Source organism: Enhydra lutris, unplaced genomic scaffold (assembly GCF_002288905.1).
Source record: "Enhydra lutris kenyoni isolate GAN:26980312 unplaced genomic scaffold, ASM228890v2 scaffoldscaffold111, whole genome shotgun sequence".
In the NCBI taxonomy this organism is placed as follows: domain Eukaryota; kingdom Metazoa; phylum Chordata; class Mammalia; order Carnivora; family Mustelidae; genus Enhydra; species Enhydra lutris.
In genome coordinates this window covers 892,789-906,282 of record NW_019154195.1, presented here as the reverse complement: position 1 = coordinate 906,282, position 13,494 = coordinate 892,789, and the positions used below count along the sequence as shown (strand labels likewise).

Here is a 13,494-nt window from a genome sequence, read left to right as displayed (position 1 = left end):
AGCAACAATTAATGTCAAGTCGGGAAACAGAGAAGCCGGACAGAACGGGGCCGGGGGTGGGGGGGCGCGCTCCGACGCAGACTGGAAAAGGCATCAGAGAGAAAGCTCTGCGCACAGCAGTTTCAAGCTTTATTAACAATCGGTGCAAAAAACCAGATGGGTCTGGGGGCCCCTCTCGGCTCACCTTCCAGGAAGGGGCCCGGCGTGGGCAGCCCGGCACCCACCCTGTCCTGGCCAGGGCCTCCTTCTGGGTTGGCTACCCTCCTCTGCAAAGGCTCTGCTGGTCCGCTCCGAGAAGTCAGTAAACCCCTCCCCACTCCCAGGAGGGCCTCGTCCCTACTTGGGGTGCCCCTGCCACAAGTCCTACCCCATAGGGCGGGCCCGCTCTCCTCCTCCCCATCTCTCTCTCCCGGGCTCGGGCCTGGAACGCAAATGGTGCAACCCTGGCACCAGACTGAGGAGACGTCTCAGTGCAGACAAAATCTGGGCTGGGAGCTGGACAGTTGACCTCTATGAAAAGTTCAGACGCTACAGGCAGACATTGGCCTGCGGTGGGGTGTCTCGTCCTCTGCAGACCTGCATCTGGGCCCCGGGCAGGCTGGGCATCCACCGAGGGAGAACCTGCACACAGTCAGCACTCACAGTGCTCTCCCTCGCACGCGGTCCAGAGTCACAGGTCCTTGCTGAACTCCCTCACCAGCGTGTACCCCATGCAGCCCCAGCTCCCTTCAGCCTGGTAGCCACACCCCTCCAGCATCCCCGCCACCCCCCACGCTGCCACCGCCACGGGGACCACGAGCCGGGCCCGGGGCTCCCCCATGCCGCCTGCCCAGGCCCGTGCCCGAGATTCGGCAAAGGCCAGCAACCTCCGGCCCACACCTCGGCGGCGGTGCCAGCGAGAGACAGAGAGGCGGGTGACCCGGGCCCCGTCCCCAGCGCTGGAGCCTGGGGCCAGGGCCAGGACCCCACACACATCGCCCGAGCTACGCACGGCCACCCAGGGGCCCCCCAGGCCGCCTGGCGGAGGCAGCGAGCCCCATCGGGCCCGCAGGCCCAGCTTCATGGCTGCCACAGCCAGGAACACGGGCAGGAGAAGGGCCAGGGCGAAGGAGGCCAGGACGAAGCGCAGGCCGCTGCTGGCCGCTGCCAGGAGGAGCAGGGCTGGTGGCCGCGTCAGGGTGTGGAGGGCCACTCGGTTCTCCGTGTCCTTCACACCTGCCTGCGGGCGGAAGGCGCCGTCAGAGCCGGGGTCCTGGGCCTTCCCTCCCACCAGGGCCCCCGTGCTATGGGACCTCCAGGGAGAGGAGAGGGGGTGGGCTGTGCCCAGGCGGGGGCAAAGGGGTGGAGGAGAAGCGAAGGTGCTGTGATGGGGCCTGGAACAGGCAGGAAACAGCCCGCGTCTGCTCTGGGCTCCGGGAAGCAGAGTGTCCGGCACACTGGGTCCTGGGCGAGTGAGTGAGGTGGGAGCTGTGGGGGACACAAGATGCAGGGGAGCTGCAGGTGTGAGGCTGAGCCCAGAACAGGACAGGGGACTGGCCCAGTTCCGAGGAGGAGCATTCTCTGGGCAGCAGGAGGTGGCGCTGGGGGGCGGCGGGTGGGGGGGGGGGTACCCAGCGCCAGGCCGAGGCCCAAGGGGGCGGCTTGGGGGGGGGGGGGGGGGGGGGGGGGGGGGGTGGGCGGGCGGGGGGTGGGCACAGGGTGGGCTGAAGTCTGCAAAGGGGGTACAGAGCTGATGCCACACGCATCTCACAGCCCTCCAGCTATGAAAACTTTTAAGTAATCTCTACACCCAAAGTGGGGCTTGAACTCACGACCCCGCGGTCCCCACTGAACCAGCCAGGCGCCCCTAAAACCTTTTTGCCCCCAAGGGTAGGAAGAAGGCACTAGGAAAGTCAGGGACCGAGCCAGGAAGCCTCTCGGGAGGAAGCATCCCGCTCCGGAAGTCGCGGCTGCTCAGGCAGGTGTCGGAGCCACTCACGAGGCGTCCCCGCCTGCTCTCACCTTCAGCATCTCCAGCACCAGGGGTCTCTCATCTTCCCTCATCTCCCGCACTGACAAGTGGCCGGGGGCCATGGCAGCCCCCAGGCTCCCGCGCCCCCGAGGGAGCAGGCGTGCACCTGGTGAAACAAGCAGGCCGGCGTCAGTGAAGGGACCCCTCGTCCCCACAGCGCCCCAGGCATGGGGACCAGCAGCAGCAGGGTCCAGATGGGGACACTGGGGACGCTCGGGGCCCCCGAGCGAGGTTCCAGGCAGGACGGGATTCACCCTCCACCCCGCGACCTTTCTCAAGTCCCCCGGTCCAAGCCCCGCCCCCCGCTCTGCCCGCCGCGGTGCTCAGCGAATTCCCCCCAAAAGCCCTGCAGACGCCAACACCCCGCAGCCCGGGCTCCCTCCCAGGCTCCGGGGCTGCCCTGGGGAGTCAGCGGAACTCCCCCCGCCCCCAAACAGCCAGGGCCTGGACCACGCTCCCTGCCCCACAGGCGTCCCCGACCCGCGTCGCGGGAGCAGGCACCGCAAGAACCTCCGCAGGTCGCCTCAATCCTTCCACTAGGTGTGGGGGCAGCAGGGTCGGGAAGGGGTCGCTTGCGGAAGTGACGTCACGCTCGCGCTCGAAGGGGGCGGGGCCCGCACCCTGCCTTAGCGACGGTTGCCAAGCATCCTGGCCGGGGCGGGCGGGTGGCCGGGTGGCCGGGGAGGGACCGGAGCGGGGAGCGGCGACCCCGGCGGAGTTGGGGCAGAGGGAGGAGCAGTCGCGGGGCCGGGCAGGACGGTACTTACGCGGCCGGCAGAGGAGACGCGCACGATGGCGGTTGCTAAGCAAGCTGCGAGGCGGGTGGGGGCCGGCGACCGGAGCGCACCAGTTCTCCTGGCTCTGCGGCCTTCGCGGGAGGGGCCGCGTCCCGCGCTCCCGGCTCCCAAACTCAGATCCGACCCCGGGAACCTCCACCCAAGCCACCTGGGCTTTCTCTCAGGGACCTTTGGGACAGGGATTCCCACCCACCCATTTTCCAGATGAGGGGACCGGTGGGGTGACTGACAGCGAACAAGTGGCACAACCCGGATTCTAGATCCCCGCTCTTCCCCACTCTAGTGACCACCGCGCCTCCTCTTTTTGGAGAACAAACAGAACCTCACTTAGAAGTGTCTGGCTCCCAATCGCAAAGTCAGTCCCCTGAGAGCCAGGAAGCAATAGAGAGTAAGACTCCGAGCTCCCAAGCGGTGGCTACCGCCGTGACATTGCCCCCACCGCAGCCGCCCCCAAGAGAACAAAACCGCGGAGAGGAGATTCTGGTCTTTATTAGCAAGCCCAGCCCGCAGCTCCCCTGCCCCCCTGTGCAGCCCAGCCCAGTCCAGCCCAAGCAGGGAGTCCGGGTCTCTGTGTGGGGCCCTCAAGAACCCAGTGGTTCTTTTCAAAATGTGTGCACCAGCTGGACTGCGGGCAGAGTCTGGACAATCTGGATAGAGGGCAGGCCCTGTGGGGGCATGCCTCCGGGGGCAGCGCCAGTGGGTACCACTTGGACCATCTGGGAGGTGGGTGCCGTGGAGATGCCCACTGGAGCAGAGGCTTGGCCGGGTGGTGGAGGGGTCAGCAGCTGCAGTGTGGGAGCTCCTCCCCCACCGGGGCTGTTCTCCAGCAGCTCCGTGGCCGGTGCGCTGCGGATGATGAGCAGTTTCTGTCCCGGTGGGCCTGGGGCAGGAGGCTCTGCCAGCCCAGTGGGGAGGGTCTCTACCTCCTGCACACATAGCTGGGTCTGCTCGCCATCTGCCCCGCTCAGCACCAGGACGCTCTGCAACCCCTCGTCTGTCTGCAGTGTCTCGAAGAGGACATCCTGGACGACGCCAGTACTGGCGTCACCATCACCGGGCTCCCCGGGGCCAGGGCCCGCCAGCAGCTCCTCAGCCGTACCACTCTGAACCACCAGCAGGTTGGGGGCCTCAGTGGTCACTGCCCCCCCACTGGGATTGGAGAGCTGGCCTGCCACAGGCTGGAGCTGGACCGTGGTCACCTCCTGAGCCGGCTGGAGCTGGACCGTGGTCACCTCCTGGGCTGGCTGGAGCTGGACCGCGGTCACTTCGGGGGCTGGCCGGAGGGGCTGGAGCTGGACCCCACTCACTTCCTGTGCCCCTGCCTCCCCACCCCCTACATTCTGTAGAACGATGAGGCTCTGCCCTCCCCCGCTGGCCCCTGCGTTGCCCCCGCTCTGAACCCCCAGTCCCCCAGGACCTGGCAGCCATACTACTCCAGGCGCCTGGCCAGATTTTCCTGCTGCTAGTGGGCCCTGCCTACCGCGGCTGCTCCCGGCACCAGGACTGGAGGAGGGCAGCAGGATGAGCTTGGGGGGAGCCGGTGGGGGCGGTGGCGTGGGGGGCTGGACGCTGCTGGGGATGAGTTGCAGGCCCTGGGCAGTCTGCACCAGGAGAAAAGTCTGGGAGTTGGGGGCTGCCTGGCCTGGGGGCGGGGCCGGAGCCGGGCCCCCTGCCACTTCGAGGGAGAGCGTGGCCTGGAGGTGCGGGAGAACGTGGACGTCTTGGGTGGCAGACGCGGCTGGGGCGGCAGCCAGCGGGGCGGGGGGCTGGGAGCCGGCGGCGGGGGCTGCGGGGCCCGCGGCGGCCGTGGGCGCGGGGGCGTGCGTCCTCAGGTGCCGCTGCAGGTAGGCCGCCATGACGAAGCTGCGGCCGCACACAGGGCAGGCAAAGGGGCGCTCGGCGGAGTGCGTGCGCTGGTGCAGCAGCAGGTTGGACGAGTGCGTGAAGGTCTTGGGGCAGAGCGGGCAGCGGAAGGGCCGCTCGCCCGTGTGCACGCGCTGGTGCTGCCGCAGGTTGGAGGTCTGCGCGAAGCTCTTGCCGCACACGCCGCAGGCGTGGGGCCGCTCGCCCGTGTGCACGTGCCGGTGGCGCCGCAGGCACGACGTGTTCCGGAAGGCCTTGCCGCACTCCCCGCAGGCGTAGGGCCGCTCGCCCGAGTGCAGCCGCAGGTGGTACTGGTAGTGCGAGGACCACTTGAACGTGAGGCCGCACTGGCCGCACGTGAAGGCTCGCAGGCCCGTGTGCACGCGCTGGTGGATGGCCAGCAGCGAGGAGCGCTTGAAGGCCTTGCCGCACTCGCCGCACTGGTAGGGCCGCTCGCCCGTGTGGTCCCGCAGGTGGTAGCGCAATCCCGAGGAGCCCTTGAAGGCCTTGCCACACTCCGCGCATTTGTAGGGCCGCTCAGTGCCCGCGGGGGCGGGCGCCGGCGCGGCGGCAGCGGCGGCGGGCGGGGCGGCGGCGGCTGGGGCCAGGGGCTCCTGGGGACAGGTGACCTCGGCGGCCTCCGCCTGGGGGGGCGGGCGCCCGGCAGCCGCCTCTTCCACGTGGCACTGCTGGTGCGCCAGGAGGCTGGCCAGCTGCGGGAAGGCGCCGTCGCAGCTGCCACAGCGGAACGCCTGGCCGCCGGCCGCGCCGTGGCTGTGCTGGTGGCGGGAGAGGCCGGCCACCGTCCGGAAGGACTTCCCGCACGGGAGGCAGGCGAAGCCCGGGGCTGCGGAGGCAGGCGGGGGCTGTGGTGCGGGGGCCGGCGGGGACTGGGAGGGCGGCGGGGCGGGGTCTGCCTTGGGCACCGTGGTGGCGTGCCCGTCCCGGGGTGGGGTGGCGGCCTCGGGCCCAGGGCAGGGCTGGTGCTCCAGGAGCAGCTCCTCGCTGCCGAAGCCCAGCTCGCAGCCCTCGCAGCGGTACACCAGCTCCACCGTGGTCTCCGCCGCGGCCAGAAAGAGCTCCGGCACCACGGGGGGAGGCGCAGGCGGCGGCGGCGGTGGGGGCGCGTGCAAGTAGGCATCCGACACCAAGACCTTGGCGCCGGGCTCGTGCTGCGGTGGGGCGGCGGCGGAGCCGTGCGTGCGCTGGTGCAGCAGCAGGTTGGACGAGTGCGTGAAGGTCTTGGGGCAGAGCGGGCAGCGGAAGGGCCGCTCGCCCGTGTGCACGCGCTGGTGCTGCCGCAGGTTGGTGCTCTGGGTGAAGCTCTTGCCGCACACGCCGCAGGTGTAGGGCCGCTCGCCCGTGTGCACGTGCCGGTGGCGCCGCAGGCTGGACGAGTTCTTGAAGGCCTTGGGGCAGTCGGGACACGGGTAGGGCCGCTCGCCCGTGTGCTGCCGCAGGTGGTACTGATAGTGCGAAGACCACTTGAAGGCCAGGCCGCACTGGCCGCACGTGAAGGCCCGCAGGCCCGTGTGCACACTGCGGTGTATCTGCAGCAGCGAGGAGCGCTTGAAGGCCTTGGGGCAGTCCGGGCACTGGTAGGGCCGCTCGCCCGTGTGGCCCCGCTGGTGGTAGAGCAGGGCGGACGAGCCCTTGAAGGCCTTGGGGCAGTCGGGGCACTTGTAGGGCCGCTCGCCCGTGTGCGTGCGCTGGTGGTGGAGGAGCCGAGATGACCACCGGAACGACTTGCCACACTCCCCACACTCATACTGGGCCGCCGGGGTGGGGGCCGTGGTGCCGGGCTTCTCCCCGGGCCCCTCGGTGGTAGAGGCGGGTGCCATGTCTGTGTGGGAGCCGACCATCACACCTGGCGGGGGATTCTGGGTCAGGGGAAGGCGGGAGCTCACCCCACCTCCACCCAGACACCCCATCTTCTCAACCTGGCCATACACCTTTGCCCCGGAAGAGGCAGACAGGACCACCCCAGCCCCCCAGCCAGGGATAGGGAGACTCCCTTAAGATCAGGGCCCCTAGTGGTCCGGGTCTGCCCCAGTGCAAGGCTTTAGGTGCTGAAAACAGAAAGTTCTGGAAAATTGGAAGGAGTGCTCACCAGCCATAGGATGCTGGCCATCCCCTGCAGGCCAGACAAGTCTGAGAAAGCTGTGCGTGGTCTTTAGGAGGCCCAGCACTTCCCCTAGGACTAAGCTCCTTCCCTCTACAGATCGGCACTGTCCTTGAAGAAGCCTGGGGTCTCTCTAGCACCCTGGCGTCTGACACTTGACCCTTCTCCTCTAAAACCTCATCTTCCACCCCACCTCAGTACCAGTTCCCACCAGTTCCGAATGCCACTGTAACTAAAGCCCTGCGAGCATTCCATCCTCCACCATGCCCCATCCTGCTCACCTTCTCCCTTGTGGGTATTAATCAAAGATCCCTAACCTCCCCCAGACCCATAATGGCTCTGCACCCACCACCCCGTCCACATCTTCACTTCCTGCCTGGCTGCAGTCTCCCTTTTTAAAAATTTTTTTATTTTAAGATTTTATTTTTCTTAAAGATCTATTTATTTATTTGAGAGAGAGAGAGAGACAGCCTGCACAAGCAGGAGGGGTAGAGGGGGGGAGAATCTCAAGCAGATTCCCCGCTGAGCATGGAGCCTGATGTGGGCCTTGATCTCATGACGCTGAGATCATGACCTTCACCGAAACCAGGAGGCAGCTGCTCAACCGGCTGTGCCACCCAGGTGCCCCGGGATTTTATTTTTTAGGTAATGCCTAGCCCGATGTGCGGCTTGAACTCACAGCTCCCTGATCAAGGGCTGAGCACTCTACCGACCGAGCCAGTGGGCGGCCTTGGCTTCAGTCTCCCTTTGCGCTCTTGCCCGAGCATCTCAAAGTTCCCGGCACCGCTCACACTGCCCTCCTCTGTCCATTCACCACACACACTCCCACCCAGCAGGTGGTACTGGACGTGCCTCTGCTCCCCTCAAACCTCTATCCTTCCCCCTCCTCCTCGTAGCAGGTGACCTTGCCACTGAGAACATAAAAGCAAGCAGAAGAGACGTTCCCATGTTCCAACTGCAAAAGCAGTGATTGTCAAGGAGAATGGATGACTCTCCCATCCCAGGGGACGATGCCTGGAGACCCGAGCTGTCACCTGGAGGGGCTGGTGCTCCCGGCATCCGGTGAGGGGAGACCAGGGATGCTGCTGGACACCCTCCAGTGCACAGGACAGGCCTCCACAGCACTGAACACCACTAGCGCTGAGCTGAGAATTCCAGAACTACCCCGTCCCCTGCCTGCTGCTGGCCCAAGGACTCTGACTTCCCACCTACAACTTTTCCTCATCTCCCAGACTGTTTCAGTGTATCCACGAGCTGCATCTCTCCTCTTTAAAACAAACAACAAAACCCTTCACCTTACCACCCCCTCCAGCTATGGCCTTATTTCTCCCCGCCCCTTTTGCAACAAAGCAACTCCAAGTGCTGTCAAAGTGCGCCCGGGTGGCTCAGTCAGTCAGGCGTCTGCCTTCAGCTGTGGTCCTGATCTCGGGGTCCTGGGATCAAACCCCGCACTGGGCTCTCGGCTTAGCAGGGAGTCAGCTTCTCCCTTTCACTCTCCCTCTGCGTTCTTTCTCTCAAATGAAAACAAAACAAAAAGCGTGCGTTTTCCCCTCTCAAACCGCATCACTCAGATGCACCTCCCCTGACTCCACTCCTGGCCTCCTCGGGGCTGAACTGCAAGTTCTCTGCTCCTTACCTACTCTCCTCACCTTGGGGCACTGGTGCCTTTTCACCTCCCTGACTTGTGAACTGAGCCCCGGGCTCTGCCCATCCTTGTCCTCTTCCTCATCCACACTGTCTCCCAAGGAGCCCCCACTCGTTCTCAGATCTCAGTCTGTATCTCTATCTGACCCCACCTCCTCTGAACTCTAATCCCTCTGCTACAGTGTGCCATACGGACGCCCCACAGACAACTCAAACTTACCATGCCCCAAATCTAACTTGGGGGGTTCACTCCCACTTGCCTCGTTCTTCACCCACAATCTCCCTCCCTGAAAAACCACTCGGGGGACGCCTGGGTGGCTCAGTTGGTTAAGCGGCTGCCTTCGGCTCAGGTCATGATCCCAGCGTCCTGGGATCGAGTCCCACATCGGGCTCCTTGCTTGGCAGGGAGCCTGCTTCTCCCTCTGCCTCTACCAGCCACTCTGTCTGCCTGTGCTCGCTCTTGCTTCTCTCTCTATGTCAAATAAATAAATAAAATATTAAAAAAAAAAAAAAAAAACCACTCGGCCCTTCCCCAGGCATCACCTCTTCTCTCACCACCTCTGCCCAACCCATCCGCGGGCTCTCCTGTCCCAGCACGAACATATCTGGAATGTGGCCACTTCTCTGAGTCCCCCATTGCCACCTTTGTCCAGGGCCTTCCTCCTAGGCAGCGGCAACACCCTCCTAAAACAGATCTCCATGCTCCCAGCCCTACCCCAGTGTGCGCCCCACACAGAGGCTGCGGGGAACTTGCCAAAGGCCTCTACAGCTCCCACTTCAGAGAAGACAGATGTCTTGCAGGAGCCTGCAGACTTCCCATGCCCTTGGCCGCCTCCCTCCCTGACCTCCCGCTAGCCTCTCACACCACCCAGGCACCCCGCCAGGGAGCACCCCCTTCCTGCCAGGGTGCTTGCTGACATGCCACCGCAGAGGCATTCCCTGGCCCCGACGTAGACTTGCCACCCCTCCAACACTCCCTGTTCTCTACAGCACTTATCACCTCCCAACCTGCTTCTCATCAGGGTTTCCAACGCTCAGCACTGCTGAGATGTGGGGCTGGCCAGTGCCGGGGGCCTGCCCCGAGGGCTGTGGGGCGCTCGGCAGCATCCCTAGCCCTCTGCCCGCTAAATCGAGTGGCATCTTAGTCACTGTCGCACTCCAGCGCCTAAAACAACGTCTGGCAGAGCGAGCCCTGCGAAGATGTGTCCTGAATGAAAAAGGTCGGGCATCCCCTTTGGAGGGGCTATCAAGATTCCCTTTAATACGATGAGCGTCCTCTTTAAAATGGAAGCAAATCCTTTTACGAGAAGCTGCACGTGCCTCTCGGAAGGCCGAGCAGGCCTTAAACGAGAGCGGTCCGCCCTGGGCCGAGCCAGACCCAACCTGCCCAAAGCCGGACCACACCCTCCCAACAGGCCGACTTCCCCTTTAAGAGGCTGCTCCCGCAGTTCCCACCGAACTCCACCTTTGCTGAGCTAAGCTAGAGGGGGCTTCGAAGCCACCAGGGCTCAGAAGCTACCCCGTCGATGTCCGGGACACTGTCCGCGACCTTTCTACAAGAGGGCCCGTCTTTAGAGAAGAAAAAGCGGGAAGCCGCGGGGAACGCACAACCTGACCCGCCCCTCTAAAAGCAGCCCTTGCCCTTTAAGAGGGCGGAGCCCGCCTAGCGGACGGAAGTCGGAGGTGAAGTAGCGCCCTTCCCTTTAAGACGTCCCTTCCGGTTTCACGCTCGCCGTTTCCCCAACGTCTCCGCCCTCCGGTCCCTCCCCCCACCCCCACCCCCACCCCTCCGGTCTCTCACCTGCGGCCCCGACCGGGGGAATGAGCGGGGAAGACCTAGGGCCTTCCCGCGGGGGCCGACGGGAAGACGGGGCCCCGGCAGCGGCGGGACGAGATTGGAGGCCTGAGAGGGGGGCGGGGGCGCGCTCCCTCCCAACAGCCCCCGGCGCGAGGCACCCAACCTTTATCGGCGGCCTCTCGCGCACACAAACCCCGACGTCGCCGTTGGCGCGTCACGACGCCACGTGCGCCGAGGCCCCGCCTCGCCCCTCCGTTGGCCGGCGGTGGTCGCTCCTTCCGTAGCGTAAGCGGCGCGCGGCATTGTGGGAGTTGTAGTTCTTGCCCGGCCCCCACGGTCGTTTCGGAAGTCAGCGCAAGGCCCGGGAAGGCCGGGCCTGGACGTGAGGTGGCCTGTTCCCTTTTTTGACTATCGATTCTCCCTCTCTATCCAGAATCCCTCTGCGGCACCTTGGTTTGCGAACGGCCTCGCCGGCCAGAGCTGTGATGCTTCCTGGCCCGGCCCCCAAGCCCCGATCTCTAATTGCCCCATTGGGGAAACTGAGGCCCACGAAGCTTCCTGCCCCGCAGAGGTCCCAGCGCTTGCGGTTCCTGGGCGTCTGCGCACGAACCAGCTATGCCTTCTCTCCTTCGTGGCCTGGGACCCTAGGGAACCACTGAGCTGTCCCAGATCCCCACCCCTCCTTTCCACGACAGCCCAGGACGGCCTCAGGCTTTGAGCCATACCGGCTCTTGCAGGTCATCCAGCTCAGTTTCTCAACCATGGGACTCGTAACATCTGTGCCAGACCGTTCCTTGTTGTGAGGGCCATCCTGAGCCTCGTGGGGGGTCAGGAGCCTCCCTGGGCCGGGCCTCCACCTTCTCTCCCCCACATGTCCCCTGGTTGAGAACCACTGCTCCAGGACAATCCCCCTTAGCCTCAGCTGTTTGTCGGAACAAAAGGCCCCTCCGCTCCTACCCCACACCTCCTCAACTCCTGCAGGAAAACCCGGCGTGCTAGGTGGGGTCCTGTTACAGGCCCAGCCGCACTCAGCCATGACTCACCGAGCATCCGCAGCAACCAGCAAGGGTCTGAGCGGAAGCAAGTGCTCCTCTTCATTGAATGAGCCTCCCAGGCGGTTTCCCAAGGCCTCCAGGCAGGCCCAAAGTCAGCTGTGACCGGAGCAGATGTGGACCTGCCCGGCCCTACAGGATGGCTTTTGCAGTCTCCAGTGAACTCGTGCATGGAAATCCTGGCATTCCAGCTTATCCTGAACATCCCTTTCACTTCAGCTTTTACCTCCTCTGCCAGAAAGGAAGCTGCCCAGGGACTGGCAGGGACACAGGAGCAGAGCTCTGAGCTTCTGAGGAATAGAGAGGGGAAGGCGAGAGTTGCAGGCACCCGGGTAGAGTTAGGAGGTTTGGGCTGGGAGGCGAAGGGGGGGTGTTGGTTACCACCTGCTTCTGGAGCTCCCCAACTCCCTAAGGTTGCTTCCAGATGGAGGACTCCACACTGGGTCAAGGTGTGGATGTGGAATGTATGGCCCAGCTGGCTGTGGGGAGAACCCAGGCCCACCTGCTTCATCTCAGGCCATTGGGGTCCGCAATAGTGAAAGGAGCTCTCCGTGCCAACAGAGCCCCAGCCAGCCCCCCTCTACCTGCCAGTCAGCAGGTACAATAAGAGAGGTGAGAGGGCAAAGTCCCGGCACCTGCCCTCGTCTGCCATCCCCTACCCTGGAGCCAGAAAGCAAGGAAAGGTTTTGAACCCAATGGCCTCAAGCAATTGGCTGTGAGGATTTACTGCTTTTTTCAAATAATAGTAGCCAGACACCGTGTAGAACCCTCTGCGAGGGGCCTCATGGGACCTCAAACGGACAAGCAAACTGGGAGTCCAGGTGTCTGAGACACAGATAAGATCACAGGAAATCATCAGAGGGGCCCAGGTCAGGCCTTGTGGTGTCCAGACCCTCTGTCCTGATCCAGGCCCCTCCTGGGTCTTGTCTGTAGAGCCGGGCACAGAGCAATAGGGTGTGAGGGCCACAAAAGTCTTGTCGTGGTGAGTTTATATAAAATCTACAGGGGTGAGGGATGGCAATAAATAAGGAATAAACAAGTGATAATGTATGTCCCATTCTACATGCTGCTAAGAAAAATAAAGCAGGAGAGGTGGGTATGGGTGAGTGAAGACCTCTAGGAGTTTAAACGTGGAACCTAGCAAACACCACTGCAGACCCCTGGCGTTCTTGCTTCTGGCCAGCCACACCTTGCCCCCGGTGCTTTTGGGGGAGACTAACCCCGTCGACTAGATCAGGCATCTAATCCAGCCCCAGGCCCTCTGAGCCCCTGCCCCCCGCCTTAGCAGCCAGATGAACCATTCATCCTGGAGGACAGAGCTGGGAATGGGGACTGCAGGCTTTGAAGGTACCCAAGACCCACCTGACCCTTCTCAGGGACCTCGGCTGTTACTCTTGCCCCAAAGGCCCTTGTGTCCCTCTCTGTCCACCAGCATCCCAAAGCTACCAGCCAAGAAAGGGTTGGCAAGGATCTGCACTCCACCCACCCCCGATTCCAGAGAAAGGCAGCCCCACCCTCACAGGTGGTCAAAGGAGAAGAGAGACCCTGAGAGGAACTGGGGAGCCTCGACCTTTCCCTCTTCCTCACACTCCCCCCTCCCTTCCCTGACAGCCACACTGTGGGTCCTGGGAAATGTGTCCTGGGTTTCTGAAACAGTCCAGCTCCAAGGTGGCCCAGCCAGGATGAGAGCCTGGGCCTGCCCTCTTTGATCACAGGGTGGTACCCCCACATGCTCAAGCCCTCCAATCCACATCCCTTTCCTCTGGAAGGAGGGGGCATGTGATGTTGGGCTATGCGGAATTAGATTTTGGTTTGGGCCACTCTGCCCATCACTCCGTCTTTGTGATGACCACCTGTGCTCCCTAGAGAGGAGAGGATTAGGGGCTGGGTTGACAGATGTCCCTGGAGCACCTGCTCCCCCTACACACACAGCAGGAGACATAGGGACCAAAGACAGGACTCCCAGGGCCAGAGGCTAAAAATAAAATAACTTTTTTCATTTGAGTGCAGGAAAGAGAGCAGAGATGCACTTTAAGCAAGGTGGGGGGTGGGCAGGAGCCCAGAGGGTGGCCTATGCCTCCCACAGACTGAAGATGCTCCTTTCTGACATCTCTTGGGGTTCCCATGGGTGCCCAGCCAGCCCTGCCCGAATGGGCCTGTCTCAGGGAAGGAGTGTGATCCCTACTTGACTGGGGGGTAAGTAGAGG

At 63.7% G+C, this 13,494-nt stretch overlaps 2 protein-coding genes across 6 annotated transcripts; both read right to left on the bottom strand.

Moving 5' to 3' along the window:
- Positions 1 to 116: 116 nt before the first annotated feature.
- On the bottom strand, positions 117 to 2,576 carry LOC111139610 (N-acetyltransferase 14 (putative)). Of its 3 annotated transcripts, none has more exons than XM_022491932.1 (3): positions 2,522 to 2,576; positions 2,002 to 2,117; positions 117 to 1,219 (listed from the first exon to the last, which is right to left on the bottom strand). In XM_022491932.1, the coding sequence occupies exons 2-3, from the start codon at positions 2,071 to 2,073 to the stop codon at positions 671 to 673; spliced, it is 621 nt and encodes a 206-aa protein (XP_022347640.1). In that variant the 5' UTR covers positions 2,074 to 2,117; positions 2,522 to 2,576; the 3' UTR covers positions 117 to 670. The 3 variants fall into 3 exon arrangements, with proteins under 3 accessions (XP_022347640.1, XP_022347641.1, XP_022347643.1); XM_022491933.1 differs by having other exon boundaries at positions 2,513 to 2,562; XM_022491935.1 differs by having other exon boundaries at positions 2,492 to 2,541.
- A 711-nt stretch (positions 2,577 to 3,287) lies between these two features.
- LOC111139571 (zinc finger protein 628) lies at positions 3,288 to 10,344 on the bottom strand. Of its 3 annotated transcripts, none has more exons than XM_022491890.1 (2): positions 10,239 to 10,344; positions 3,288 to 6,538 (listed from the first exon to the last, which is right to left on the bottom strand). In XM_022491890.1, exon 2 carries the CDS (start codon positions 6,531 to 6,533, stop codon positions 3,411 to 3,413), a length of 3,123 nt encoding a protein of 1,040 aa, XP_022347598.1. In that variant the 5' UTR covers positions 6,534 to 6,538; positions 10,239 to 10,344; the 3' UTR covers positions 3,288 to 3,410. The 3 variants fall into 3 exon arrangements, with proteins under 3 accessions (XP_022347598.1, XP_022347597.1, XP_022347596.1); XM_022491889.1 differs by lacking the exon at positions 10,239 to 10,344 and adding an exon at positions 9,446 to 10,113; XM_022491888.1 differs by lacking the exon at positions 10,239 to 10,344 and adding an exon at positions 6,782 to 7,195.
- Positions 10,345 to 13,494: the final 3,150 nt, after the last annotated feature.

Excerpts from the sequence above, each read along its gene's own strand:
- LOC111139610 (XM_022491932.1), bottom strand. The coding sequence starts at position 2,073 with ATGGCCCCCGGCCACTTGTCAGTGCGGGAGATGAGGGAAGATGAGAGA. Across the intron at positions 1,220-2,001 it reads TGGTGCTGGAGATGCTGAAG|GCAGGTGTGAAGGACACGGA; the intron begins GTGAGAGCAGGC and ends TTCCGCCCGCAG.